Source organism: Nanorana parkeri, unplaced genomic scaffold (genome assembly GCF_000935625.1).
Source record: "Nanorana parkeri isolate BGI_ZX_2015 unplaced genomic scaffold, ASM93562v1 scaffold1135, whole genome shotgun sequence".
Classification (NCBI taxonomy): Eukaryota; Metazoa; Chordata; class Amphibia; order Anura; family Dicroglossidae; genus Nanorana; species Nanorana parkeri.
In genome coordinates this window covers 505,728-533,264 of record NW_017307403.1, presented here as the reverse complement: position 1 = coordinate 533,264, position 27,537 = coordinate 505,728, and the positions used below count along the sequence as shown (strand labels likewise).

Sequence of the window (27,537 nt, the reverse complement as noted above, 5' to 3'; positions counted from 1 at the left end):
GGACATGCACCCAAAAAAAAAAAAAAAAAAGCACCACCCTCCTCAAGCATGACACAGCTGACAGCTCCACGCTGCTACTGACACTTCCTGTGAGTAGCGCGGGGGGAGGGGGAATAGTGCGTGCTTTCTGCTCTCTCCTCCATGTGCACATAGCAGATCCTGATTAGCTTCTAGCACTGCTCTTCCCGCTATCAGTCTAAAGGTGCCCATACACCTTACAATTATCGTTCGATTTTTGTCTGATAAGCGGCAAGTTGATGGGAAGTGCACAACCGCTATTACTGTGCAACTGGACGAATTGAGTCTATCGGGCAGGCTAGAAAACTCTTTTTGAAACAAAGGAAAATCGATGGATTAGTGGCGTTTTCGTACAACAAAAATAGTAAGATGAACACTGCCCATGTGCAAACAAAAATCTGTTCTGTCAATCAATGAAATTCAGCCAGTTAGTATTGCTGATGAAATCTGCATTGGTCTGTGCACGATGGGTTATTTAAACGCAAATTAAACGAGGGTGCGATGTCTGGACAAAGGAAATTGTACAATGGCTGTAAGAGGTATGGCCACCTTAAGTGCTGTAATGCAAGGGGTGACAGTATACTGAAATCATGACAGATACTTATTTTTCCTGTAAAATGGGGAAGGGTTAGAACCATTTCCAGGTTATTGCTGTCTGTGACTTTTTGTCTCGCTGACCATCGCTTGCCTCGTTTCTTGTCCTGCTATCGGGAGGATGGATTTCATCAAGGGAGCCACAGACGGCAATATAAATTTAACAGAAGCGTTCATCTAAATCTGTAAAGTAAAAAAGAGCTTTGGCTGGAATTGGCCTTAAATTGTGTTATTTTGAATGACCACCCAACTGTATTAAATTCTGTTTTAAAGTGAACCTATACCCCCCATTCACTAAAAAAATCACAATAGCATGCAGCTCTGCATGCTGATTTAAAATCATCTTACGTGCAATAAACAAACTTGTTTTTCATTTACTTACAAAGCTCATCTACTTCCTGGTCCATTTTGGCACAAATGATGTAGTGTGCCAAAGCATTGCATCCTGGGAAGGTTACATCAGCAGAACATTGCTGGGAAATCTCATGTGTAATGTCATGAGATCTCCGGGAAAGGCATTTTCCTCTCCGGAGATGATGTGCATGGTCACATGTCCTAGTCGCATCTGCCAGAGTTCCAGGAAGTAAATGGAGATCTAGTAATCTGCCCTTAGTAAAATTGGTCACTGTGAGAAGACTGGGGAAGAAAAGAGAAAACATTTATGCAAAGAATACAAGGTCGGCAATTGTCTAGAAATATGTGTTTGTAGATTGTCATTACTAAACATTTCTAAAGGTGCCTTTGTTGTTATTTTAAAGATATGAGTAAAGGTCTTCTTTACACGAGAACTATGGGGCAACCTTTTTTTGCCCATAGTTCTCTTCAAGGTCACGGGAGGACACATACTAATGTCCTCGGGTAACCCAAAACTCTGCATATAGTGGACTAGATGCTCACAGCTGGGATGGATCCCCCACAATACTGTTGAGATCAACCCGCTGACTGATTGACAGCTGGCTCTGCCCGCCCCATCCATTCCTCCAGTCAGAACTGGAGAAAGAAGAGGGGAGGGGGGACTGTCTGCAGAGAGATGATTGGAAAGTCAGCGATCGGCGGTATGTGTTCACTGACCCCCCGATCAATAGAGCCAACCTGTGACCCCTTCAGTGTCAGTCGGCTTGAATTATGGGGATGAGTGTTTTTCACTCACTCCATAATTCTCATTTAGGCCTCATTCACACAGCTAAGTGTCGGCCCGTACAGATCCGTGTGGTGTGCACGGCCGTATCGGGCCATTCCCAGGAAGGACAGGTGCTGCGTGTGATCGTACGCAGCAGCCTGTTTTTCTCTATGGGAGTACACGGCCATAAGCTCACCCGTGTGGGTGGGGGTGTCCGTACTCGTACGCAGATAGGATTGATCCTGAGCACGGACACCCGCGCGGATGTGCAGCTCGGGTGAGCGTACAGCGGCTTACTCCCGTAGAGAACAACCGACTGCTGCGTACAATCACATGCTTCCCGGGAATGGCGTGATACGGCCGTGCACGCCGCACGGATCTGTACGGGCCGTCACTTAGCTGTGTGAATGAGGCCTTAATGTCTGCCTGGAGTCGAGCATTAGGCCCACATGCACACATTTCTACTGCACAAGCTGGCGTTTAGAGACATCACTATTAAAAAGTTATTCAGTGGCATTAGTCATGTTTTGTATATGGTGGTACAAATCCCAGTGCCCAAAAAGGATTTATTGTTTTGTCCTACTTCTAATGGCTCTCTTAGCTTCTCTCCTTGTGCATGGTTCTTGGTTCATATCCTAGTGCTTCCTAGTTATGTCATATATATTTTTATTGTTGCTTTAACCATATTTATGACATGCTGAAGGGAACAGCACTTTTTATTTTTAGATTTCTACTGTTCTGGTTCTCAGATATCTGCAAGGGCCTCAAGTATACATATATCAGCTAAAGTTCACTTTAAAAAAAATGCACACATCTTCATAAGATTAAAATTTGGCATTTATGTATTTATTTTGCATAGCCTTTTTTGCACCAGTACATAGCAAACTGTGATGTGAACATGTGTTATGTTACACCATGAATACCTAGTGGATTGTTTAACTTTGGCAACATACACAAATTGTATTTATAGTGTGTGTGTGTAAAAAATTTGTCGATCAGACACTACTACTAATTGCAGGGATGATAATTGGCATACTATTTTGTTTTGCGCAAACTCCATACACTTTTCCATGGGAGAAATGAATTCTAGGACCTTTGGTACTCTTATTTTCTGAGCAGGTAACAGGAAGTGAACATCTTTTAAGCTTTCACCAGTAGTAGAAGGGAAAATCCCACAATTGGGATACCTCTTCTGGTGACAAATGTTTAAAGTGGAATTTTGTACCACTTTGGGGAGATTTCCTCTCCCTTCCTATTGTGTCACTAGGTACAAATCTGTCTATTAGGGACAGAGACAGCAGTAAAGATCTGTCTTGCAATAACTACAGAAAATATCTTGGTCCTGGCAGAAATCCACTGTGCTTCTAACTTCCGGTTGTGAGTTGACAATGCTGCCTTTCGTCCATGTAAATCCCAAGCAGTGTTGTCAACCCTGCCCAGTTTTCCTTTTTAGTAGTCTTGCAGAGGAGAAGACAAGCATGGCTGACAACAATGATTGAGATTTAAGTGCAGCAGCTTGATCAGTCCTTTACAATAAGGTAGGATGTTGCAGGTTTGTTGGCAGCTCATCAGATATTTTTCTGTGCTTGCAGCATTTCTGAAAAGACTTAACATAGGTGGTATGCCTGTATTGCAAAGATGTAAGAACTAGTTTTCTCCATTTCAATTATTCATATTACGGGTACACCTTTATTTGGTAATCATAAATAACTGCAAGTTTGAAATTCAATTTCCCAGCACTATCTAAACTGAGAACTTGATGAGTGCCACGGACAGGCAGCCTTAAAAAAAAAAAAAAAAAGCAGCACCCTCCTCAAGCATGACACAGCTGACAGCTCCACGCTGCTACTGACACTTCCTGTGAGTAGCGCGGGGGGAGGGGGAATAGTGCGTGCGCACGTACAACGTGACGTGCGTGCTGCCCAGAGGAATAGTGACGTAAGGACGTCGCCCCTGTGGCGTCACAAAGCGTGCGGCGGCGGATTTCCCGTCCTGCCTCGGGGCTCCCGGTCGCTCGGCTCCAGCTGGAGAGACGCGCCTGGGAGTCTCCGGTGTCGAGCGCTCCCGGTGCCCTGGCCACTGTGTCCCTCCCTACCCGGGAACATGCCGCGCCGCCCTCCGCAGTGATCCCCGGACAGAGGCAATGACAGCGGCTCCGGTATCCCCGCGGGAAATCAGGGAGAGGCTGCTGCAGGCCATCGATCCGCACAGCAATGTGAGTGCCGGGGCCATGGGGGGGAAGGGGAGGGTTGGCCGGGGAATGGTGACTGAGTAAAGCCGTTAAGGCTGCGGTGTATAAGGCGGCTGTTACTAAGGTGCTGAGCTCGACATATGACCCTTAGAAGCCGGCAGACACCGGCCAGGCCGTCAGAACCTAGAGGACATTACAGTGCCGGGGCTGAGAAAGTGTACGGGTCATGGAGCCTGTCAGGGGGCTGCTGGCCTGGACACTTGTTGCCGGTTCGGTGTCACTGTGAGGACACGGCAGCCTGGGCCGCTCTGCTGTGTCTGTGGAACGTGGACGGCTCTGTAAGAAGAGCGAGCAGGCCCGGCCATGTCCCCTGGAGCACACGCTGTGCCTGGCTCCTTCAACAGCATGGTGGAGGGGGAAGAGTTCACTCGGTGTCCTCTGATGATTCACCAACCGTTGACAGGAAGAGCCCAGGCTGTGTGACCTAGTAGTGGCTGGTCCTAGGCAGCTTCTCCGTCCAGAAGGCCATCTGTCATAAGAGCCTGAGATTAGACGAGACCAGGTGGAGGCTGTCAGTCCTAGGCGACCTGTAGGATGTTGCGGGTTATCACATGGACACCCAGGTTCCCCTACACCGTCACACTGGATCCTTCTCTTCAAGCAAAATAAAAATCTAATAGACCTGTACAGAATGTGTTTATATTTTATCATTAACCATGACCTCCGGTCAGGACAAATCGCTCACGCCAAAGGACAAGCTTTTCATCTCCTTTACTGTGTATTAGGCCCCCTAAACGTATACTGTGCAGCAGGTTCTGGTACTGGCGACTGATTGCGGCTGCGCTCCTTGAGCAGGATGTCTGGCTTAGTTGCCACAGTCTTTTAGTTTTGTCAAGGCAGCGCTCATGTAGATTGCCTCAATGACCCCTTCCTCCTGGCCAGACTGCTCTAGGAACTTTAAAACTGACTAGGAACTTTAAAACTGACAGGGTTATTCACAAAAGGGTGAAGGGTTTGTTCACTTCTCCAATCTAGGCCAAAATAGCTGATTTGGAAATAGTGTCCCATTCAGCTCACTTTCCAGTTCAGCTATGTTGTCCTAGATTGTTCACTTGTCCTGTCTTCTCCAAACTCTTCACCCTTTTGTGAATGACCCTATAAGATATTTGCAGCTGAACTCCAGGCTGATGAAATACATGCTAGGAGCTGGTTTACCTATCCAAAGGATTTGTATTTCTGTCCATGCAGTCCTGAGATTTAAGTTGCCCATACACTGTAATATTTTCTTCATTCAACCCGTGGGCAGAGTGAAGAGAATAGAACAGATTCCTCCATCAATGCTTATGAGCATTGATTAAGGAATCTCCCGCTGTCTTTATGGAATTGTGATGGCAGCCACCGGACACGGTCAGAATTGGCTGCTGGCTCTGTTCATCAAAGACTTTCCAACTGGCTCCTTCGATCAGCTGATCGAGGGATGGCGGCTGAAAGGGTGCAAACAGCGGCAACCGGTGTGCCCCTTTCGGCCGGTTCACCAAGAACTGACCGAAATTCGCATAATGTAATACCAGCTTTATACAGCCATGCTATACCACTCAGCCATGTCTGGCAGGGCAGGAGACCTTGATCTGCTGCATTTCAGGTCTCCGCACCTCAGTGTGTGCAACACAAACAAAATGCTGCACTCACTGTTGTGTCTTTGAAGGGAGACAGACTAGGGCTGAGAGCGGTTGTCCCATGAGATTCCACTGTGTCATCACTCAGCAGAATGCAGTGTGGGTCTCTGTGTTCACTTGTTCTAATCCTTGTCTGTAGCGCACAAGAAACATACTGCAGCTTGGTAAGTTGTAGAGGCCCTTGGCTGTAAAATTACTGGCCATAATTAGATCCTCCTCCCTGCAAATCTTCAGTATACCCACAGGTGAAGTTCCAGCAGGAACTTATGTACCTCCTCCAAGTGTAGTGCTGCAGGTCTCAAAGACTAAAGTCCTGTGGTCACATCTCCATCCTCCTCTCCGCCTTTCGAATTACAAACTGTTTGCTTTGTGATTGGAGGGGGTGGTAGAGATGTGACCGCATCAGTCATTGAGGTCTTTGAGACCTGCAGTGGGTACGGAAGTTCAACGGGAGCTGTACCTTCACCCGCATGTATACTGAAGATTTGTTGAGTGGAGGAGCTAGATCTAATTATGGCGGGTAGGTTTTACAGTAAAGGGACCCTACAACTTAGTCAGTGCATTGTGCGCGGATTTGGGCTTTAATGTATTCCTGTACCATTTAGCTTTGCGAAAGCGTGTATGTTACATGTATGTTACTGTAGAGTGAAAGAGAAGCAACAGACTGATGAGCTCATCTCTCTTATCACTCTGCTCTCTCCTTGTGGCACTGCAGCATAAGGATCGTATTCTTGTGCTGCTTCTCCCTCTCCTAGCCTAAGAGCTGCTGCACATATACTGCAAAAGTCTGATCCCAAGTCAGAATCAGGCACTTGCACTACTTACATATATTGGTGAAAACAGAGCTGCCTTAGTTTGTCTTGGATCTGGCTGGAGCTCCTCTATAAAAATGTTTGAGCCGTTTTGCTGTTAATTGGTAGGTTTATTTACAACCACACAGGTAGGCTTTAAATTTGTAAATAAAGGCAACATTGCTTTCAGTTTTGGATGGAGTCAAGGGTTGGACCCGACGTCATGTATTTTGATTGCTGTCTGTCTCTGTCTCTGCTGAGAGCTTTACGTACCTTCTTTATCCTGGTAAACATTGTCAGAGACAGAGAGCGAATACATATCCAGAGTTATTAGAACAAGGGATAAAGGAGAATCCTTCAATGGAGACAAATGTTTGACAACTGCCTGTGATGGGAATTCCCCTCACTTTGGGGAGATGCTTTTATTTCCTGTTACATCTTCAGGGCAGGAAGTGAGGGGGAATTTTCTCCCGGGGGACACAAATAGCAAAATATAACCCGATAGGGGTTTTAATCCTCGTACGTATGATCTGTCCAAAAGGGGGCTGGGGGGTGGAGGGAGATATTTTGGCCATTGATGACCTTTAACCTTAGCCAGTGTTTGTCTCAGAAGTGCAGTGAAATACTAGCATGCCAGCTAAACTTCATACTACAGGTAGACTGCAAATTGCTAGCTAACAGCTGATAAAGTGTACCTGTAATAAGGACTTCTGCCTTTCCATCTGTCTCTATTGCGATCAGGAAACTGTTGATTGAAGGGCTTTTCCACTTTTTTGCAAGTGTTGGAAATACCTTCAATACCATGGTTGAGCTCACCAGCATAATTGTCACCTGGGTTCAGGCTGATTTAGCAGCTCTGCTATCTGATTTAGAACATCACCACCTGAAATAATTTCAGTGTACTTTTATTCTCATAAATATCGCAGTGCTTTCTGACTTAAAGGAGAACTATGAGGTGAGTGCTTTTCACTCACCTCATAGTTCTAGCCGACCTGTGACAATGAAACTGTCACAGTCGGCTCAGTAGATCGGGAGGTGAGCGAACACATACCGGCGTTCGCTCACCTCTCGATCCTGTCACGGCTCTCTGCCGTGACGGGAGGGGCTGGATTTCCCCCTCCGATCCGCCATCGCTGACTGGCAGAACGGAGGGGGCGGGTACAGCTGGCTCTGCCTCTAGATAGGCAGAGCCAGCTGTCACTCACGCAGCTGGGCGGATATCGATGTCGGGGATCCGCTCCGGCTGCGGCGTCTCAGTATACCGTGAGCTGTAGCTCGCGGTATACTGAGCTTAGGGTAACGGGAGGACGCTAGTTTGTGTCCTCCCGTTACCCTAAGGAGAACTATGGGGAAAAGCCTTGACCCCATAGTTCTCCTTTAAGAGAAGTATGGGGTGAGTGTTTTTCCCCAAAGTTCTCTTTAGGGTCAAGGGAGGACATATACTAACCTCCTCCCTTGACCCATAGCTCAGTATATCGCGGGCTATACTGGAAGCTCCACAGCCGGGACAGATCCTGACAATACTGTCTATATCCGCCCAGCTGCGTGAATGACAGCTAGCTTCGTCTATATAGAGACATAGCCAGCTGTGCCCTCCCCATTTGTTCCTCCACTCAGTGCTGGAGGATCGGAGAGGGGATGGGGGAATCCCTGCAGGGAGCTGTGACTCAGTCACCTCTCACTGCAGGGAGATGATTGGGAAGTGAGCAGATCGGCGGCATGTTTCTGCTTACTTCCCGATCTATAGAGCTGACCTGTGACAGCTTCTGTGTCACAGGTCGGCTCTAAATATGAGGATGAGTGGAAATCATTCACCTCATAGATCTCCTTTTAAGCTTGGTACACAGGGTCATAGACTGAACGAAACAACTGACAGATTCCTTCATCCATGCTAGCAGTGTGCATGAATGAATCTCCCACTGTGTACACTGTATTCTGACAGCAGTGCTGGCTGCTGTCAGAATACCCAAACAGTGCTTGCAGCTGACTATTTTCCAACATGTTCCTTCGACAAAAGTCACCCAGGGGATATGGCCACCCGTGGATAAAATTTTGGCAGATTCCTGCTGAACTGCCAAAATTTGCTGTGCGTATCCAGCTTTAGGCCTTTGTCACATTTGTGATCTGGTCACCAGAGATAACTCACCAGCAGCTGGATTGCTAGAGAGATCACCTCATCTCTCCCTCATTGGCGGATGCACAGCTGAATTGCCCTTGCCAATGAGGGAGCAACTCTGTAGTAACCATTTATCTGCCCTCTCTCGCAATCCTGGCTGGCAGGTGTTAGGCCCCTTTCACACGGGCTGATCAGGGGAGGATGTGTGTATGGATCCTCTCCTAATCACAGCAGTATGGAGTGGCTGTCACCGCTGTGCAATGGAGGAAGAAAACTGCAAATACCGTATCCCATGTCTATGGGGAATTGGATGTAAACAGGCATGTCAGTCAGATTACTTTCCGGCACGATCCAGTCCAGTGAAACGTATCTCTGATCACACGGCTTCTCATAGACTTACATTGGCCACCCGATCTGGTCCACTTGAAAAACTGAAAGACAGACCTGATCAGACCAGCCATGTGAAAGGGGCATTAAGGCTTGTTCACGCTGTATTTAGTGTGCAGACTAGTCTGTGTGGGGTCCAGGGGGTGTGATGTGCTGTTTCAGTGCATCACACGGTTTTCTTTTGTAACTTTGAGAGACTATAGTGTACATTCCATTCATGTCTCCGCACAGCAGCATGGTGACCTCCAATGCCATCCCGTGCGCTGTGTTAAATTGCGGCATGTCTGCATTTTTCCATGTTGCGCATCACACCAGCCGTGTGACGTGAATAGAGCACATTGAAAACAATTGTAGGTGCGTACAATTACGTAGGCCTAAAAGATCCTGGGCAGCACAGTGGTGTAGTGGTTAGCGCTTCTACCTTGCAGCACTTGGGGTCCCCGGTTTGATTCCTGGCCAGGGTCACTATCTGCAAGGAGTTTGCATGTTCTCCCTGTGCTTGCGTGGGTTTCCTCCGGGTACTCCAGTTTCCTCCCACACTCCATAGACATGCTGGTAGGTTAATTGGCTCCTCTAAGTCCCCATTCACACCTATGCGTATTGTAATATGCGCGTCTGTCGCGCGGTTTTTTTACCGCGATTCGCGGTAAAAAGTCGCGCGATTCCAAAGGCTACTTGGCAGTATACAAATGGAAAACGCCCTACAAAACGGACCAATACGCATCAAAAAACGCTTCGGGACCTTTTCATGCGTGGGCCGTTTTGTAGTGCGTTCGGGACGGGCGGAAATACGGACAGGTGGGAACGATACCATTGACTACAATGCCATTTATTTTTTTGACCGTTTTGTAGAGCGTTCATCGAGCGTAGGACGCGCTACAAAACGGTCAGGTGTGAATGGGGCCTAAGTTGGCCCTCTATGTATGCCTGTGAGATAGGGACCTTAGATTGTAAGCTGCTTGAGGGTAGGGACTGATGTGAATGTGCAACTATGTAAAGTGCTGCGTAAATTGTTGGCGCTATATAAATACCTGTAATAAATAAAAAAGGCGCAGTGCTCAAGTAAAGCACAGGGAAGTCTTCGTGCAATCAAGGTACTAGCTTCACAAAGGAGGCAACAGCAGGAAAAGCTTTCATTGACAATGTGGTGGGTAAGTTTAGACTCTAGGAATTGTACAGTGTAGTTTTTTTTTTTTGCTAATCTGGACACTGTAGAAACCCCATTTACGTCCATTTTCTTTTTTTGCTTTCCCATTCCTTCTTTTTAAAGCAGTGGTCAAGTAGAATAGAGGAAGCTGCACGCCAACAGGCAGAAGGGCATGTGTAGCATTGTAGAAAAAAATTTTCATGTTAGGCCCTACGTTGCCAGTGACAGAACAGCAAGGTTAGCGCTGCTTATTGGCCGCTGAAATGCTGTAGGATGCGTGTATGCTTGCTAATCCTACAGGGCATCCCAGTTACTAGACGGGTTCTTCCAGTGCACTTGTTTGTGTTTAATCTCCACCAGCATGCGCATACCCTTTCTTCGCTTTCCCACCCATCTAACATCAGAACTGCAGGAGACTCTTATTACTTACAAATATGGAAGATTATGTGACTCACTCCATGTAACATTGCTGGGCCAAATAGCCCTGTCATGCAGGGTGTCCAGGTGTCTTGGAAGCTTACACAGGGCTTTCCTTTTGCTCTGAACAGCTAAGTGATGTAAACCATAAAGTGCCCTAGCGCTTGGGAGGGGGTGTGTCGTACAGTTGGTTAATGCAGAGAGAGCAGCATACTGTAAGCTTTGCTACTTGACTGGTTCTCAAAGCAAAACCCAGGGTTATTGGCTGCATACTAAACCTAAGCCAGAGAAGCTGAATCAATTTCTTCTGCGTGTTAGTGCAGCTCTGAACTCTACAGTTTGAGTCAAAACAAATCTGCGTCCATCAGAGCCTTTTCCCCTCACAACTGTTTGGATTTGAATTTAAGGCCTTGTTCACACCAAATGCAGAGCAGATCCAGTAAGGTTTCTGCACACGCACGCTAGTCTTTTAGATGCGTTTTTGGCTAAAGTTTAAAATGGGCTTTCAGCGCGTTCCAGGCATTTGCATGCATTTTTTATGCGTTTTCAGATCCAGAGCAGGTAAAATAGGGCCTGCTGCAGTTTTTTCACCTGGTCTGGAACTGCACGCTGCGATGTGAACTGGAGCAAAAAATCGCATTGGAATACATTGGATGCAGTTTTGATCCGGTCTGTAACTTATCTTAAAAAGTAAAAGCCTCATGGCCATTACAATAGCCACGGACCTCGCATTTTGAAAAGGTTGGCAATCGTAATCCATGTACTTGTCTTCCAAATGGTTTGCTTTAACCTCTGTTGCCCCTGTGGCTGTGTGAACGGCCTGTGCAGGTACAATGTTGGTATGTCACCAGTATCACTCCCCCTTATTCTTTTTATCTTCCATAAAGCAGAGTTGTGTTGAGATGAAAGTGTTTCCCTGTGTCGTAAAGTAGCCACCGCTCCAAGCTCGCTGCTGTGATGGACTATTCTTAATACAGACTTGTATGCTAAACATGAGATTGTAGTTCATCACGGGAGTGAGCTTGGAGCGATGGCTACTTTACAACACACACAGGGACCATAGGCAACAAACGTAGACACCCTCCAGAAGGAAGGACAGTGTCTGCACCAATTCAGAGATAATTTGAGGATCTACAGCTGAGTGATACACAAATAAGATAGTTTTGTTCATAGTTCGGTTACTTCAATGCATTTTTAAGATTTAACTCTCTAATTTAGTGTCATTTTAAGGAGTTTAGGCTAGCCATAGCTCTTCTTGTTCAGCCTCTTCGACCCTAGCTGATTGGCTTCAGTCACCGTTTGGCCCAAGGCAGTCAAGGGACGCCAACAGGGCTACACAATGTTCGAATTTCAGCAGGATTCGGCTGAAATTCAGGAAGTGTATGACCAGCTAATGCATTTTCTATAAACGGTGAATGGAATGCAATATTTTTCCAGCATGGATCCTCTGTGGTAATTAAATAAGAACTTGGAGCATAAATATTATCCCTTGCAGTGAGGCTGCAAGTGTTAAGTGCTTGTTTTTTTCTTCTTCTAGGGATTAAAATAACATATACTCACCTGAACCTTGCAGTTGGCTTGCTGTTAGACCGGTTCCTGCAGCCTGTCTGCTGCTCTGCTCCAGCAATGGAATGTCCCTCGGCATCCTCCCACCCTATACATTGTATAGGACGTGATGACCTACAGGACCTTAGACCACCAGAGCAGACGGTCAGCCTCAAGTTTCAGGTGAGTATATGCTCAACCGCACGGCTGCTGGTATGCTTGTGCTCAGCACAGTGCTGATGGGCTCAATCAAGACGCATCACACTTTTTTTATTTTTGTGTTACAACTTTATTTAAATGTCACAAGTGACACATCCTTGCGTTCTATGGGCTCACCGCAATGCAATTGTACTGCGTCTCACTGCAGTGCGTTTAAGGATTTTTTTTTAAGCGAACACTGCTGGAACGTGTTGGTGTGAACTGTGCCCACCCATGATGAAGCAAATTGCCTTGTCGTGCATTCGGGCTACGCTGCAAAAAAACCGCCATGACTGCCCTGAACGCATATGATGTGAACAGGTCCTTTGTCAAGCAGATCAGAAATTTCAGAGTAAAGTAGATCGGCATCTCAAATCGCATGTGCAAGAGAACTGATCTGCCCTGGGACAGCTGAGAAAGCGTTGGAATGCTTGACCCATTGGTGGTCACACATTCCATAGGCCAAAAAACGTGGCGGGATTACATTGAAATGTGTGACCACGCCACCGGTCACACATTCCAACCTAGTCACAAACTTTGATAGAACAGTGGCCCTGTCTAATCATTTAATCAGAGAAATAGATTATAATAGGCAACATTACAGAGTAATGTTCTCCATTATAATCCACTTTTGTAATTAAATGAAATAACGGCACACTGTATGCAGTTACACCCATACCGAGGCCCTGGCGATAGTTCCGCCCCTGGACAGGGAGCCGCAGCAGAGGGATGAATATAAAATCAGTAGGACCATGCTTTACCTAGTGGTACAGAGTGCTGCTCAAAGATCCTTAGCTTTGCCTTTTTACTACCCAACTACATTGGATAGCTTGATTTAGAAAAGCGTTGCTTTGCTCGCATCCTAACGTAGGGCACGTACACTCTATTGCCAAAAGTATTGGGACGCTTGCCTTTACACGCACATGAACTTTAGTGGCATCCCAGTCTTAGTCCGTAGAGTTCAATATTGAGTTGGCCCACCCTTTGACGTTTAACAGCTTCAACTCTTCTGGGAGGGCCGTCCACAAGGTTTAGGAGTGTTGTCTATGGGAATGTTTAACCATTCTTCCAGAAGCACATTTGTGATGTCAGGTACTGATGTTGGACGAGAAGGCCTGGCTCGCAGTCTCTGCTCTAATTCATACCAAAGGTGTTCTATCGGGTTGAGGTCAGGACTCTGTGCAGTCCAGTCAAGTTTCTCCACCCCAAACTCGCTCATCCATGTCTTTAGGGACCTTGCTTTGTGCACTGGTGCACGGTCATGTTGGAACAGGAAGGGGCCATCCCCAAACAAACTGTTCCCACAAAGTTGGGAGCATGAAATTGTTCAAAATGTCTTAGTATGCAACCCCAAACAATATTCCCCTCTCCACCAAACTTTACACTTGGCACAATGCAGTCAGGCAAGTACAGTTCTCCTGGCAACCGGCCAAACCCAGACAAGTCCATCTGATTGCCAGACAGAGAAGCGTGATTTGTCACTCCAGAGAACACGTCTCCACTTCTCTAGACTCCAGTGGTGACGTGCTTTGCATTGCACTTGGTGATGTAAGGCTTGGATGCAGCTGCTTGGCCATGGAAACCCATTCCATGAAGCTCTCTACGTACTGTTGTGCCAATCTGAAGGCTACACAAAGTTTGGAGGTCTGTAGCTATTGACTCTGCATACAGTTGGCGACTTCTGTGCGCAGTTGACAGTTGACCCCGGAATATTTGGTAGCAAGGAAATGTCACGGATGGACTTATTGCACAGGTGGCAACCTATCGCAGTGCCACGCTTGAATTCACTGAGCTCCTGAGAGCGACCCTTTCTTTCACAAATGTTTGTAGAAGCGTCTGCATGCCTAGGTGCTTGATTGTATACACCTGTGGCCATGGAGGGGATTGGAACACCTGAATCCAACGATTTGGAGGGGTGTCCCAATACTTTTGCCACTATAGTGTATATTGCCAGGCAAATTAACCTGACAGCCACTGAAGATGTTAGAAGCCTGAGCAGTCTTTCATTCCCTTGGAGGCTCTGACCATGCAGGATGGTGGACTGTTTGCAGGCAATTTAGTGCAAACAAAATATTTTGTGTGGTAGTATCCATAAATGCAGGTCATGAAAATAAAACGCCACGAATAGCCATTCTGAGTGTAGAGATCACATTTCTATCACTCTCTTGTGAATGAACTGCTCAAGAGGTACCCAGTCGAGTAAAAATAACAAACCCAGAACATGGATACATTTCCAGGGATTGCATAAGGTGACTGAGCACAGCGGTCCCTGTGTGGAGCATGTATATCTGCTGTCATGCGTCTCAGTATACCGCGAGCTGTAGCTCGCGGTGTACTGAGGTTAGGGTAACGGGAGGACGCTAGTTTGTGTCCTCCCGTTACACTAAGGAGAACTATGGGGAAAAACACTGACCCCATAGTTCTCGTTTAATGTCCACAGAGCTTCTGATTGATGAAGGTTGCTATGTGTCCCATCTGAGGGTAAGCCCAGTGTGCAGAGTGGCCAGGGAGGCATGAGATTGACTGCTGTGAACTCGAAAGTGATCAAAGCTGATCACTTGTGGGTATGTTCTTCAGCCAGGTTCACACCATTTTCCGGACCAGATGTGGACCGCAGTGCATTGTGTTTTACAGTGATTTTGTAAAAAAATTTTGTAGCTTAAAATGGGCCAAGAAACCCTAACTCAAGTAGGGTTTCTTGGCCCATTCGAATGCAAAAGTGGAATTACACTTTAAGCTGCTCATACTGTTGTAAGCTTGGCATCAAAGGGTGATGCACGTTCTTGAAGAGTGATAAAGTCTTGTTTGTGTTTCCTAAAGTGTATGGTAATCTAAAAGTGGATTTTCTTAAGTTTTGGGTTGAGTGGTGATGGGTTTAAACCTCGGAGATTCACCCCCACTACTGGTCCAGCCATTTTATCCTATACAGGAAGTGAGGGGAAGTTCATTCCAATGGGTAAACCGGTCCTGGTTTCTGGGACAACTTGTAGAGGAAAAAAAATGATTTTATTTTTTACTTCCTATCCAATCCAAAATGAATCCATACTGTTCTCTTTCTATATTCACTTAAAATAACTGATGAAATGGGTAAACGTGTGTGTGGGTTTTTTTTTTGTGGGGGGGGGGGGGGTTTCTTGCAAGAAAAAATTTGAATTGCTGGAGCAGCTTGTTTACGTTTTTATAAATCTTATTGACCTACTTAAAGAAGGTGCCAGCATTTTGGCCCATTGCATTGGTTTTCTGACTTGAATTTTAAGGAACAATTTGCTGAGTGGTAGACCAATATTCCACAGAGGAGAGATAAGAGTTTGGCTGTTTGACTCCCTGGAAACCTTTGCCCTGGAATGCAGCGCTGGTTGTTGTTGATCAATTGCTAATACACAGGGAACATAGTTACTTGTGTTCCTGACTACTGTAATGCTTACATTTGTCTTTTTACAGCATTGATGTATATCTTGCCAAAGGAAACTTGAGGAAATGCAGTATTTGTTTTTTTGTTTTTTTTTAATTTCATGAGATAATTAGTGAATTTCTAGGAATCTATAGGTGGCTTTATATTTTGAGAAGCAGTGTTTGGCTCACGGTGCAGACATAAATATTAAGACACTAAATTACTACATTAGCACATAGATTTGTAATACATTAGTGCTGTTTAGGAGGAAGGATATTTAACCTCCCTGGCGGTCTCAATATCTCCTGGTTTTTATTTTTTACTTTTTAAATCTCCCGCCGGATCCGCCCCCCTGTGACGCGGGCACTTGCAAGGGATAGAAGACGGATGCCGGCATCGGCCGGAGGACACATCGGGGCTCGTGGACAAGGTAAGTGACGCACAGTGTAATCCTGAGTGTGGCTCAAGGTTACCGCTTTTGGTACTGAAAATTAACCCCGAGCCACACTCGCGATTACCGACAGGAAAGTTAAATAAGCCCCCCTCACTCCAATGCCAAGTGCTGACATTCTGTTTATGTGCAAAAAACGAATTGGGAGCTGTCTTGTGTCCTCTGCATACCTGTGATATTTCAAAGAGTGTATTTAGCCCTTCCTTGTAGAATGATTAGCCTTTATGTTGTAGAGATCTAAAGGTGCCCATACACTGCACGATTCTCGTACGAGAATCGCGGGAAATCCCGCGATCATGCAGTGTATGGAAGGCGTGCGACTGTTTCTAATGTACGGTCGCACGACTTTTGTATATCGAGCATGTTGGAAAACCAGCTGAGACTCGTACGATTTTCGGCTGGTTTTTAACATGATCGGGAGATCACTGCCGAACTGGCCGGCGCGCACACTGCCCTTTCAGCATTGCCGTCATCGGAAGCCCGCCCCTCGGGGGCGGGCTTGCCATGATCGCAGGTACGAACTGCCTGTCCAAGATGGGCAGATCATACGTTTTTTTAAAATTACTTTACAACCCTCACAAGACAAAAGTCTTGCGAGGATTGTAAAGTGTATGGGTGCCTTAAGAGTGAAAGTGGTTGGGTAGTTTGGCCAAAGACAGTGCAGGGCTGACAACTTGTTCCACAAAAATGTTGCGTTGTCAATCTACAACAGGGCTTAGGAGCTGAGGGCATGTGTGATAGATCAGTGACAGAACGAGACTCCTCAGTCTTTTCTAAACTTCAAGTCATGATTTAGAAACTTTTCACACAGTTTCTTTTCTTCACCCTGGCCGAACAAAACAGCTTAAGAAAAAGGAAGGCGTGTACATATTTGCGGAGAGTAGCGAGCTGCTAAACCTTTCTGGTCAGCATTGTGTGGGCAAGGCACTGGTTCACTTTAACTCAAGCCAAAACCTTTTATTTTAGTTTTGTAGAGTGGTGAGGGATTATTATTGGTGTCTGCGTTTCTGTTGGGACAGCAGACATCACATACAGAACCTTCCCTATTATGGTGATCGCTATCAGTGAAAGAAAATTTTGGGTGGTTATCGGAACAAAATTTTCCAATGGGAACACTAGCTCTGGTGACCTTGCTGACCACTAAGGATTTTCCTGTATTTGGAAGGATTTCCTCTCGCGGGAAAACTACCCAACGGGAAAGACGGGCAAAAAAAAGGAAACCTCCCAGGGGTTTATAACCCTCCGCTACTTTTTTCCAAAAATAAAAAAAAGTTTTAGCTTCTGTTCTACTTTTGGGAAAAGAGCTGCTGCCAAAATTATATTGCAGACCTCTCCCAGTGCTGACATAAACAATTACTTATTCTGGTAAATGCCTGATTTATCTTCAAAACCAGACTTTGCAAGAGCAGCAACGCCTCTTCTAGCCCCTGTTATTCTGCTACTTCTCACCTCTTGAGCTCTGATCTTACCTAGGCGACAGTGTTTTTGCGCATGCGCGCTTTTTACACGCATGCATAGTCGTACATTTTTGCGAGCAGATTGTTACACAGTAATGTAAATGTGGAAAAAGCGCGCAAAAATAATTGCATTGCGCATTTCCTATTGGGTCTATAGGGACAAAACGAGCAGTAATCTGCCAAAAATAAGCTCATACTTTTTCCAGTGGCAGGCGTTTTGCTTATTTGTGACAAAACGCTCAGGTGTGAACAGAGGCCATAGGAATGAATGGGTTTTTGTTTTTTTTTCCTGTGTGACTTGTTTTGACATGCTCATGCAGCTACGACAGTATGCAAGATGTGAACCAGGCTTTATTGGTGACAGAGTACGGGGATCAGGAGGGAGGTGTGAAAAATAGGGGAGTGCAAACTACATTTGACATGAAAAGACGTGGTCACTTTGTGCTCTAAAAGCAAAAAACCCTAGGTTTTTAGGCAAGTTGGGGTTCCCAAAAAATGGGGTGCCTGTCCTATCGTTCAAGCAGCAGTTATTTCAAAAAGCTGATCCTTTTATTTTTCACTTCCTGTAGGTGGGTGAAAATCATGGTCATTCTGCAGTTGATGTACAGAGCAGTGTTGTTATCCTGTGCAGAGCGTGGTCTTGGATGGACATGTTGTTTAAATGGAGACACAGATTGGGGGAAGCATTAGAACACCTGTAAGATTTTTACTTCTATCAGGGTTCTGTTAGATTTCAACAGATGGGGAATGAGGAAAAATCCACACCAGGGACATGGGTACAGGCATTTGATCCTCTCGAGGAGCAATTGCTTGAAAACAATGACGTTTGGACTTGGAAAGTTATTTGGAAGATTTGGGTAAAGTACCTCTTTAACCCTTTCACAACGAATGACTGGATAATCCCGTCATGAGGTCTGAACGGGTTAAACAGACTCCTCCAGGAGTCGGCTCCGTTTTGTAGAGCCGGCGGCCGGCTTTACAGTAGAAGCGATTCTGACAGCTCAGCTGCCGCCAGATCGCTTCTACGATCCGGTAAACGATCTGCACTTCAATAGCTTATTTAGAGTGTGAAGGTGATACTAGAGGTCTTTTGGACCCCCAGCATCACCTTAACCACCACCTGTCCGCCAAACATTCCGAAACGGCCAGACTGGAGCCTTCTGGATCCGGGTGGGCGACTTTAAGTGTCCTGCATATCCATGTACCCTGGCGCACACGAGAAACTGCCAGAATTTGAAACAGCCAGCGATGGCTGTTTACATACAAGCGGTCCGGCATCTGTAAAGACGCTCGATCGCTTGTATGATGCATCTCTCTATGCCCCCTTACCGCTCCTCGCCGTCCCCGCGATCCCGGGCGTCTGATCCGGGATGGGTGATGTGGCTCCGTGCACTGAGACCGGAGGGAGATCAGTACACGATCTCCCTACGCTCTCTTCTCCGGTCTCTGAATGCAGGAAGTGATGTTTACTATATCACTTCCGCATTCCTCTGTCACTCTCTGGTACAGAAGCTGGTGAAGCAGATCTCAGCTTCACCGGCTTCTCTGGGGGCCCCTAGGTGACATTGGGCGTCTTGGAGACCCCTGAGGTGTCTATAAAGGGGACCTGTCACTATAATTTGATTTCACATAGGGGGATTCTTATCCCCCTATGTGATAACAAAGTTAAGTGTAAAAAAAAGTCACCAAAAAAAAAATTAACATGCCAAAAAAAACAAAAAATTTTCAAAGTCATGCACCCCCACATAGATGCGCAACAATGTCTTAGGTGCACCTACATGCAAAAATGACGATTAGGCCAATTACGCAGCACTTGTTACATATCGCGAACGTCGCAGTGAGAGCAATAATTTTAGGGCCATCAATCATTGATGACACTAAACTGATGAGCGGTAAAATCTTTTAAAGTTTTGCCTATGGCCAATTTTGGTAAGTTTTTTTGGGGGGTTTTTTTTGCGATTTCTCGGTCGTGTGCAATTTTAAGGGTTGACATGTTTGGTGTCTATTTACCCGACGTGACACCATTTTTTGTTTTACCAAAAAAAATTGTAAAATGTTTTATAACGTAATAAAGGGAAAACAGTTGGGTTTTTATTTTTGGTACTTTTTTTGTTATATAGTAAAAAAAAAAATACCACCAAAAGAAAGCTCTATCTGTCCCCAAAAATGGTATAAAATTTCAGTACAGCGTTGCATGACGGAATAAATGTCAAAGTACCGCAGTGCTGAATACTGAAAAATGGCCTGGCCAGGAAGGGGGTGTAAACTTCCTGGTCAACAAGTGGTTAAAGAGTACCTGTCACTGCCAATATGCTAGCACATGGGGTGGCTATGTGATGGCAATTAAAGTTAAAAAAAAAAAAAAGTTTTACATATCTTAAATGTAAAAAATAATGTAAATCTTTTTTTTTTGTTTAAACTCCCCTGCAAGAATGGTCATCACGTAAACACGAGTTGGGTGCGCCTACATACAAAAATGATGATTGCGCTACGCGTTTGGTATCGGCACACACTCCAGAGTGAGAGCAATAATTCCTAGGGCCAATATTTACACGTATCTCTAAACTGACTACCTGTAGGGGCTTTTAAACTGTCGTGTATGGACTTTTTGGGGTACTGAATTCTGTTGCAGTTTCACGGACGCACACAATTGTTAACCTGGCCATGTTGGGGCATCTATTTGTAAAAAAAATGGGTTTTATACAGTGTTTTGGGGCACTAAATTTAACTTAAGTGCGTTTTTTCACTACATTTTTGGGTTTGATAATTTGTCGATAAATGTCGTGCAGCATAAAAATTTGCAACTGCCACCATTTTATTGTGTAGAGTCTTGGCTTTCAGAAAATGTATAATGTTTGGGGGGTTTCAGTTTTTTCAGGCCTAAAATGTGAATTATAACATGTAAACAAAAATGTAAAAAAAGACCTTTTGTCCTTGAGGGGTTAACAAGCTAAAAGCAAAATGTATCCAAGCATTATTTTAAAACTGCTTCTATAGACCCCTACTGTTGAATATAAGGAAGCAGAAGCACCAGCACAGTTGGGCAAGGCAGTTGTATGTTGTCTTTCAAGTTTTCATCTTCTGTCCAGATAAATCTTTTGTGCTTGAGTAGTTACCTCTCAGTATGGCTGATCTGTGTAGCAATGTGAAATTATTTTACGATTAGTCACTGCATATAAATACTACCTATACAATACTATAGCAAACCTGTTTACAGTGTACTATACTTATCCCTTCTCAGCTGCACATCACGCTCCTCTGCTGTGTCCCTTGTCACTGGTGTGTGCTAATCAGTTATAACCTGATCACTGTCCTGACAAGCAGTCCTATGAATAGCATTTAGCTTATTATTTATAGGACTGACCCAGGGCATGATGGGATGGGAGTCTTGCACTCTAAACGGCCTGAAGTCCTGAGAGCGGTTGAAGTTTAACCCCTACCATGGCTCAGACTTTAGTATGATTGCTCATATACATTTAGACTTGTCGTCAATGATGATGCTGAGATTTTAGGCAATCAATGATGCTGGTAAGTTGACGTCTCATGTATTCCCTAGAAGAGTTTTCTTCTATGTTTGTTATATGTTGGAAGGAGCCTATGTGACTATACATATGGATATTGACACCATAGCTCTGGAATTGAAACCCGTGCTTTGGCAAGAGCTTTGTATTTACATTCCCATGGCATTAGGAATTTGCCAGTTCCATGGCATCAGAAATTGCTCTTCCTGGTGTGTTCACATTTTTGTTTTGTTAGTAATTCCCATATAACATTATTCCCATATAACATTAGACATGTTTCTTATTGTCTTGTAACTTGAGAGAAAGTAGTAGCGGCATTTTTTTTTCTTTTTTCTGGTTTTTGACGTGTAGCTGACATTTTTTTGTTTTCTAAGAACTTTGGCTAATTTCTTATTTTGCTTTCAATTTATAAACGTGTTTGCAACACAATTTTCTGTTGGAAAGATCAAAATGTCATGTAACTAACTGCAAAGTTTAATCTCTGTTATATGTCATGCACCTTTTTTTCCCGGGTGTTCTTGCAACGTTTTGTGACTCACTGGTCATGTTTTGCAACATTTAGCATAATTCTCAACTGAACAGTATTTGTGTCCAACATTTCCGACATAAAAATCCCTCAACTGTTGCACATTCTAGAAGTCCTTTTGAGCATTTCTTAACGTATCACAAAGATAATTCAGCTTCGTAACCTGAAGTCAGCTAAACACTTCAGGGCTGTTCAGCTGTCATCCTGGAGGTTCCCTACAAGCCTGCGGCAGTTTACACAGTATAGAGACCGGGGCAATTTTGAGACCATTCTTAAGGCATTTAGGGATAAAACAAACTTGGATATTAAATCTGTCACTATATGCAGTTGAAAGCAGGGATGTGACAGTGTAAAAGATGCTGATGATGTGACCAAATTGATAAATCACCTCCATTGTAGCTAATCGTAGTGTCTGTTTACAGTAATACTTAGTACTGATGAAATCTTCTGTAATTTTTTATCAATAATGGTATTTATGTTACAATGTGATGCGTTTTTTTTTTTTTTTTTTTTACTTGTGCCAATCAAATCCTTGTGGAGTACAGCATGAGAATAGAAACACATCACCGTCTGGAAATAAGTGGGGTTCCTAGCAGCAGGAATCGCATTTAGCATAAGCTCACCAGCAGCCGAGTTGTTGAGCTCAGCTGCCGGTGTGCTTGTCCTCGAGCGGTACCGATGTGCTCGATCGAGCTGCATCGCAATGTTGTGACATTTCAATAAAGTTCTACCAAAAAAAAGTAGGAAGGGACATTGCATTTACGTGTATAGGCTCACCAAAGTGCAATGCGGTTGTCCCATGTCTCACTGCAGTGCTCTTATATAAAGTACTGCATGGCAAACTTTTTTTTTTTTCACGCACCACTGGAACACAATGGTGTAAACCAAGCCTACCAATGAAAAGGCACTTTGCCGTGTCTTGCTTTCGTGCTGAGCTGAAATAAATGCAGATAGTGTTAACCTGGCCCTCAAGGGATTATATAGTGGGTTTTGTTTTTTGTTTTTTTTCTCTGGCTGGACTAAAATATATATGTTGTGTAAATATGAACTATTGCATATGATTTTCTATGCTTTTATTCAACTAGCAGGTGGAACTTTGGGCTCCTTTTCACTTCTTTTCCAGTTTCTCTTTCCTAATGTAAAGTTTTCCGTTTACAGCTAGGTAGCTCAAGCAGAAAGTTACAAGCTAGTGAATTAGTCAGGGCAGTGGCTCCTTCCCCTTAGCTTTTTTAGATGGCTGTATACATGGATTCAGTCAGATACAAGGAAAGTTAAAAAAACAAAAAAATCTGAATTTTTGCTAGCACCTGATTGCTCGGCAAGCATTCGCTTTGCTAAGTCAACAGTCCCTATTTCATTAGGAAATTATCCTTGTGTTCCTGAAAGGAACCCGCTTCTTCTTGGGAATCCTGCGGTAAGGGTACTCCATGTATAATTTGTAAAACCTAGAGGAGCCTGCATATAGCTTTAATTATTCACCTGAGCCTATCTCCGGGTAAAAAGAAAACTACCTCTGTGGTGAGGCTGTCCCCCCTGCTCTGCAAGAGTTAACTGTGTTTTTGTCCAGGGCTATTGTGTGAAGCGCTCTAAAAGGAGAACTATGAGGTGAGTGCTTTTCACTCACCTCATAGTTCTAGCCGACCTGTGACAATGAGACTGTCACAGGTCGGCTCAGTAGATCGGGAGGTGAGCGAACACATACCGGCGTTCGCTCACCTCCCGATCCTGTCACAGCTCTCTGCCGTGACAGGGGAGGGGCTGGATTCCCCCCTCCGATCCGCCAGCGCTGACTGCGGATCGGACGGGGGAGGGGGCGGGTACAGCTGGCTCTACCTCTAGATAGGCAGAGCCAGCTGTCACTCACGCAGCTAGGCGGATCCAGACATAATTGTCTGGATCCGCTTCAGCTGCGGCGTCTCAGTATACTGCGAGCACTAGCTCGCGGTATACTGTGGCGTCTCAGTATACCACGAGCTGTAGCTCGCGGTATACTGAGCCTAGGGTAACGGGAGGACGCTAGTTTGTGTCCTCCCGTTACCCTAAGGAGAACTATGGGGAAAAGCCTTAACCCCATAGTTCTCCTTTTAATGATCTGCTCCCTAGGCCATCGTTTCTCACCTCTGCTCTCGCTCATGGACTGCCCCATGGCATCCTCCCATATATTGCAGGGCTATAGACTCTACATTAGATGCAATGACCTCAGCAATCCTCCAACCACCAGTCTGGAGGGGGTGGGCTGGGTGTGGTAAGAGGCTGCAAGTACTGCTTTTGGAGCTTGTGGGAGCAGGGATCCTCCAGCGCTCACTGGAAGAATAGGCAGGAGAAAGGGTGTGCATGGCTGGGCTCTAGAGAGGCAGAGCCAGCTGTCACTTAGCCAGGGTTCACATGTCTGTCAAGTTTTACCAGGTGAATATTCAGGCCCTCCTTCATGCCCAATTTGGTTGTAAGGTTATTCAGGCAGCTCTATGAGCCCAATTGAATCTCTTCTGTTACCTGTTGATAACATGGGCCTGTTGGCATTTGTGGCTGTGTGACCCACCCTTCAGATGGACTGCTTTTGGATGAATCTTTTACACTTGCCATTCGTGTAAACACATGTCGGCATAGGACAGCATATTCATTTTATTGTGCTGCTTTACATGTGAAGAACGTGGCAGAGAACCTCATGCAGCATTTTGAGCTGTGATATTTTGCATGTTTTGAGGGTTTTCTTTGTTTTTTTGTTGACCGTGTGTTTTTACACATCTTTGCTAGCCATATTTGGGGTGGTATTAACGAATAATGGCACCTCAAGCTTGACACGTGCTTTTCAAGCATTGCATTTTGTGCACGTTCAGACATGCTGCTGGTGTGAATGGGGCCTGAATACCCCTGTGTATGTTAAAGTGACACAGCTCAGGAGTTAAATCTTAAAAATGCTTTCAGGTATGGTACCCTAACTATGTTAACAAAGATGTATCTTATTTGTGCATCACCCAGCTGTAGATCCTCCAATCATCTCTGAATTGGTGTTGACTCTCTCCTTCCTTCTGGAGGGTGGCTACTTTTGTTCCCCATGGTCCCTGTGTGTGTTGTAAAGTAGCCACTGCTCTGAGCTCACTCCCGTGATGGACCACAATCTTGATACAAATTAGTAATCTAAACATGAGATTAGAGTCCATCACAGGAGCGGTCTTGGAGGGGCGTCTACTTTACATCACACACAGGGACCCTGGGGGAATAAAAGTAGTCACCCTCCAGCAGGAAGGACAGTGTTCTCACAAATTCATAGATGATTTGAGAATCTACAGATGAGTGATACACAAATAAGATACATTTTTATTAATATTGTTAGTTACATTCAAGTTAAGGTACTTTGAATGCATTAAGATTTAACTCCTGAGTTTAGTGTCATATTTTAATGTATGATTTAGTAGGGTTTTTGTCTTACCTGATGATAAATTCTCTTTTTGGAGTACATTAAGGGACATTGGTTCCTCCTCCCCTTGTTATTACAATTCACTTCTGTTATCTCTTGCTACAAAATGAAGGCATGTGGGGAGAGGGTTAAGGTGGCCATACACTTTACAACCATCGCAAGACCTTAGTCTTGCGATGGTTAAGTAATTTAAAAAACGTACGATCTGCCCATCTTGGACAGGCAGATCGTACTTGCGATCATCGCAAGCCCGGCCCCCTGCGAGGCGGGCTTCCAATGACCGCAATGCTGAACGGGCAGTGTGCGCGTGCGCAAACCGGCCCGTGCGGCATTGATCTTATGATCATGCTAATAACCAGCCGAAAATCGTACGATTCTTGGCTGGTTTTCTAACATGCTCCTAAGACAAAAGACGTGCGACCGTACAGTAAAAACGGTCGCACGCCTTCCATACACTTTGCGATTATCGTGCGATAATTGCACAGTGTATGGGCACCTTTTATACTGGCTGGTCTTCCAGCTCTGTTTACCATTGTCCAGTCTCTTAACCCCTTCATGACTGAGGCCTTTTTTTCATTTTTTGCACCCATGTTATATTCCACATTTTAGGCCTGAAAATTACTTAAAACCCCCAAACATTATATATTTTCTGAATGCCAAGACCCTATAGAATAAGATGGTGGTAGTTGCAAATTTTTATGTTGTGCAATATTAGCGCAACTCCTTATTAAACCCCAAAATGTAGTGATAAATTTAATTAAATTCTCCAACACAACAAAATACCCATTTTTTTAAAATGAAATATAAAAGATGAGGTTACAACGAGTAAAACGATACCCAACATGCCCTGTTTACAAATTGCGTGCGTCCGTGAAACGGCGAAAAACTGCAGTGCCCCAAAAAGTCCACAGAAGACGCTTTAAAAGCCCCCACAGGTCATCAATTTAGAGATACCCCAAAATACTGGCCCTAGAATTATTGCTCTCACTCCGGCGTGCGCGGCGATACCCAACATGTGTAGCGCATTTGTCGTTTTCATACGTAGGCGCACCCGACGCATGTGGCAACGCGCGTGCTCGCAGGGGCGGGGGACTTTTAAAAAATGTTTGATTATTATTTTAGTTGCAGATCGCACATCAATAGCTTATAGCTGGGCTGCAGGAGCCCAGAACTGACAGCCCAGGGACCGGAAGTGATGCAATCTGCATCGCTCCCGTTCCCATAGAACGGGGCGGTGATCGATGAACGGAAGTTCGTCGACCTCCTCCCCAAGGACGCTGGTCCCGGGCCCGGTGCCTGGCGGGGGGCCGCCCTTCCTCGGGACACAGAAGCGATCTGGCGACAGGTAAGCCGCCAGAATCGCTTCTGTTGTAAGGCCGACAGTCGGCTCTACAAGTTTAAACAGACTCCCGGCGGCAAAAGTCGCCGGGAGTCTGTTTAAACAGCCCCGATGGTGGCGACGTACACTGTACGTCGTCAGTCACGAAGGGGTTAAAGGCAGCTGAATGACCCAATGCATCTGAATACACTGTCCCTTAAAGGAAAACTCTGGGGAAAAATCTATTTTATAAAGTTAGTTTGGGTTTGAGTGTAGTTACGTGTAATGTAGAGCTGCAACAGTTAATCGATTTTAGTCGATTAAAATGGACAATTGAAAACGTTGCTAACGTTTTCGATCGTCGATTCGTCGGCTATCGATTTGATTTCCCTGTTCGGGGCTCCACACGCGGCCTGAAGCACACGTCACACGCTGTTTCTGTCTCGCTGCGCCCGCCGGACATAAGCCACGCACGCTGCTCCTGCCGTCCCCACAGGACACATAAGCCACGCCTCCCGCATGCTGAAGCCGCGCATGCCGCTGCTCTCCTCCCATGAGCTCCCTCACTCGGCGCTGGTACGGCAGGCTCCCTCACTTGGCGCTGGTACGTCAGGACTACAAATGTAGCTGCCTAGAGTCTGTAAGGCAAGGGCGCCCACTATTTTTCGTCTGGAGATCTACTTTTCAAATGACGAGCTCATTGAGATCTACCAACGAAAAAACACCTGCATTCAGGGGCGGGAGGGGCCGTAGGCTGCGCAGGCAGGCCCCTCGCCCACAGTGCGATCGCCTGCATTAGTGCCTGTGTTCCAGTCCAGTGCGATCTGCAAAAATGCTGCAAGCACTATTTTTGCAGATCGAACTGGACTGGAATGCAGGCACTAATGTGCCTGCGTTCCGAGTGCGGACGATCGCACTGTGGGCGATGCCATTGACTTCAATACAGCTCCACACCCCCTCCCGCACCTGAACGCAGGGAGTCGGCCGGCTTACATTCCAGTGCGCCCTACAGGTCCCGGCGTCCTGTCCTCCCGTGGTGCTCGTGTGGCCGACGTTGCACATGGGTGGTCCTGCACCTTTCCATCTGCAGCGTCTTACACATTCAGCTGGCAGCCGCACGAGCACCACGGGAGCATAGCCGTAGCCAGCTCCCTTTGCGCCTGAGGCAAGGAAAAAAAAAAACATTTTTTTTAATTTATTTTTTATTTTATTTTCATTATTTTTATTTTACATTTTCATAATTTTTTTTTTTTTT

General features: G+C 45.4%; 1 protein-coding gene across 1 annotated transcript in view; it reads left to right on the top strand.

Moving 5' to 3' along the window:
* The first annotated feature begins 3,658 nt into the window (after positions 1-3,658).
* The window catches only part of MED26 (mediator complex subunit 26), a 37,375-nt gene continuing 13,496 nt past the window's right edge, over positions 3,659-27,537 (top strand). The window contains exon 1 of the mRNA XM_018568088.1: positions 3,659-3,947. Coding sequence (XP_018423590.1) covers positions 3,876-3,947 — 72 coding nt within the window. The 5' untranslated portion in view covers positions 3,659-3,875. The remainder of the gene's footprint in view (positions 3,948-27,537) is intronic.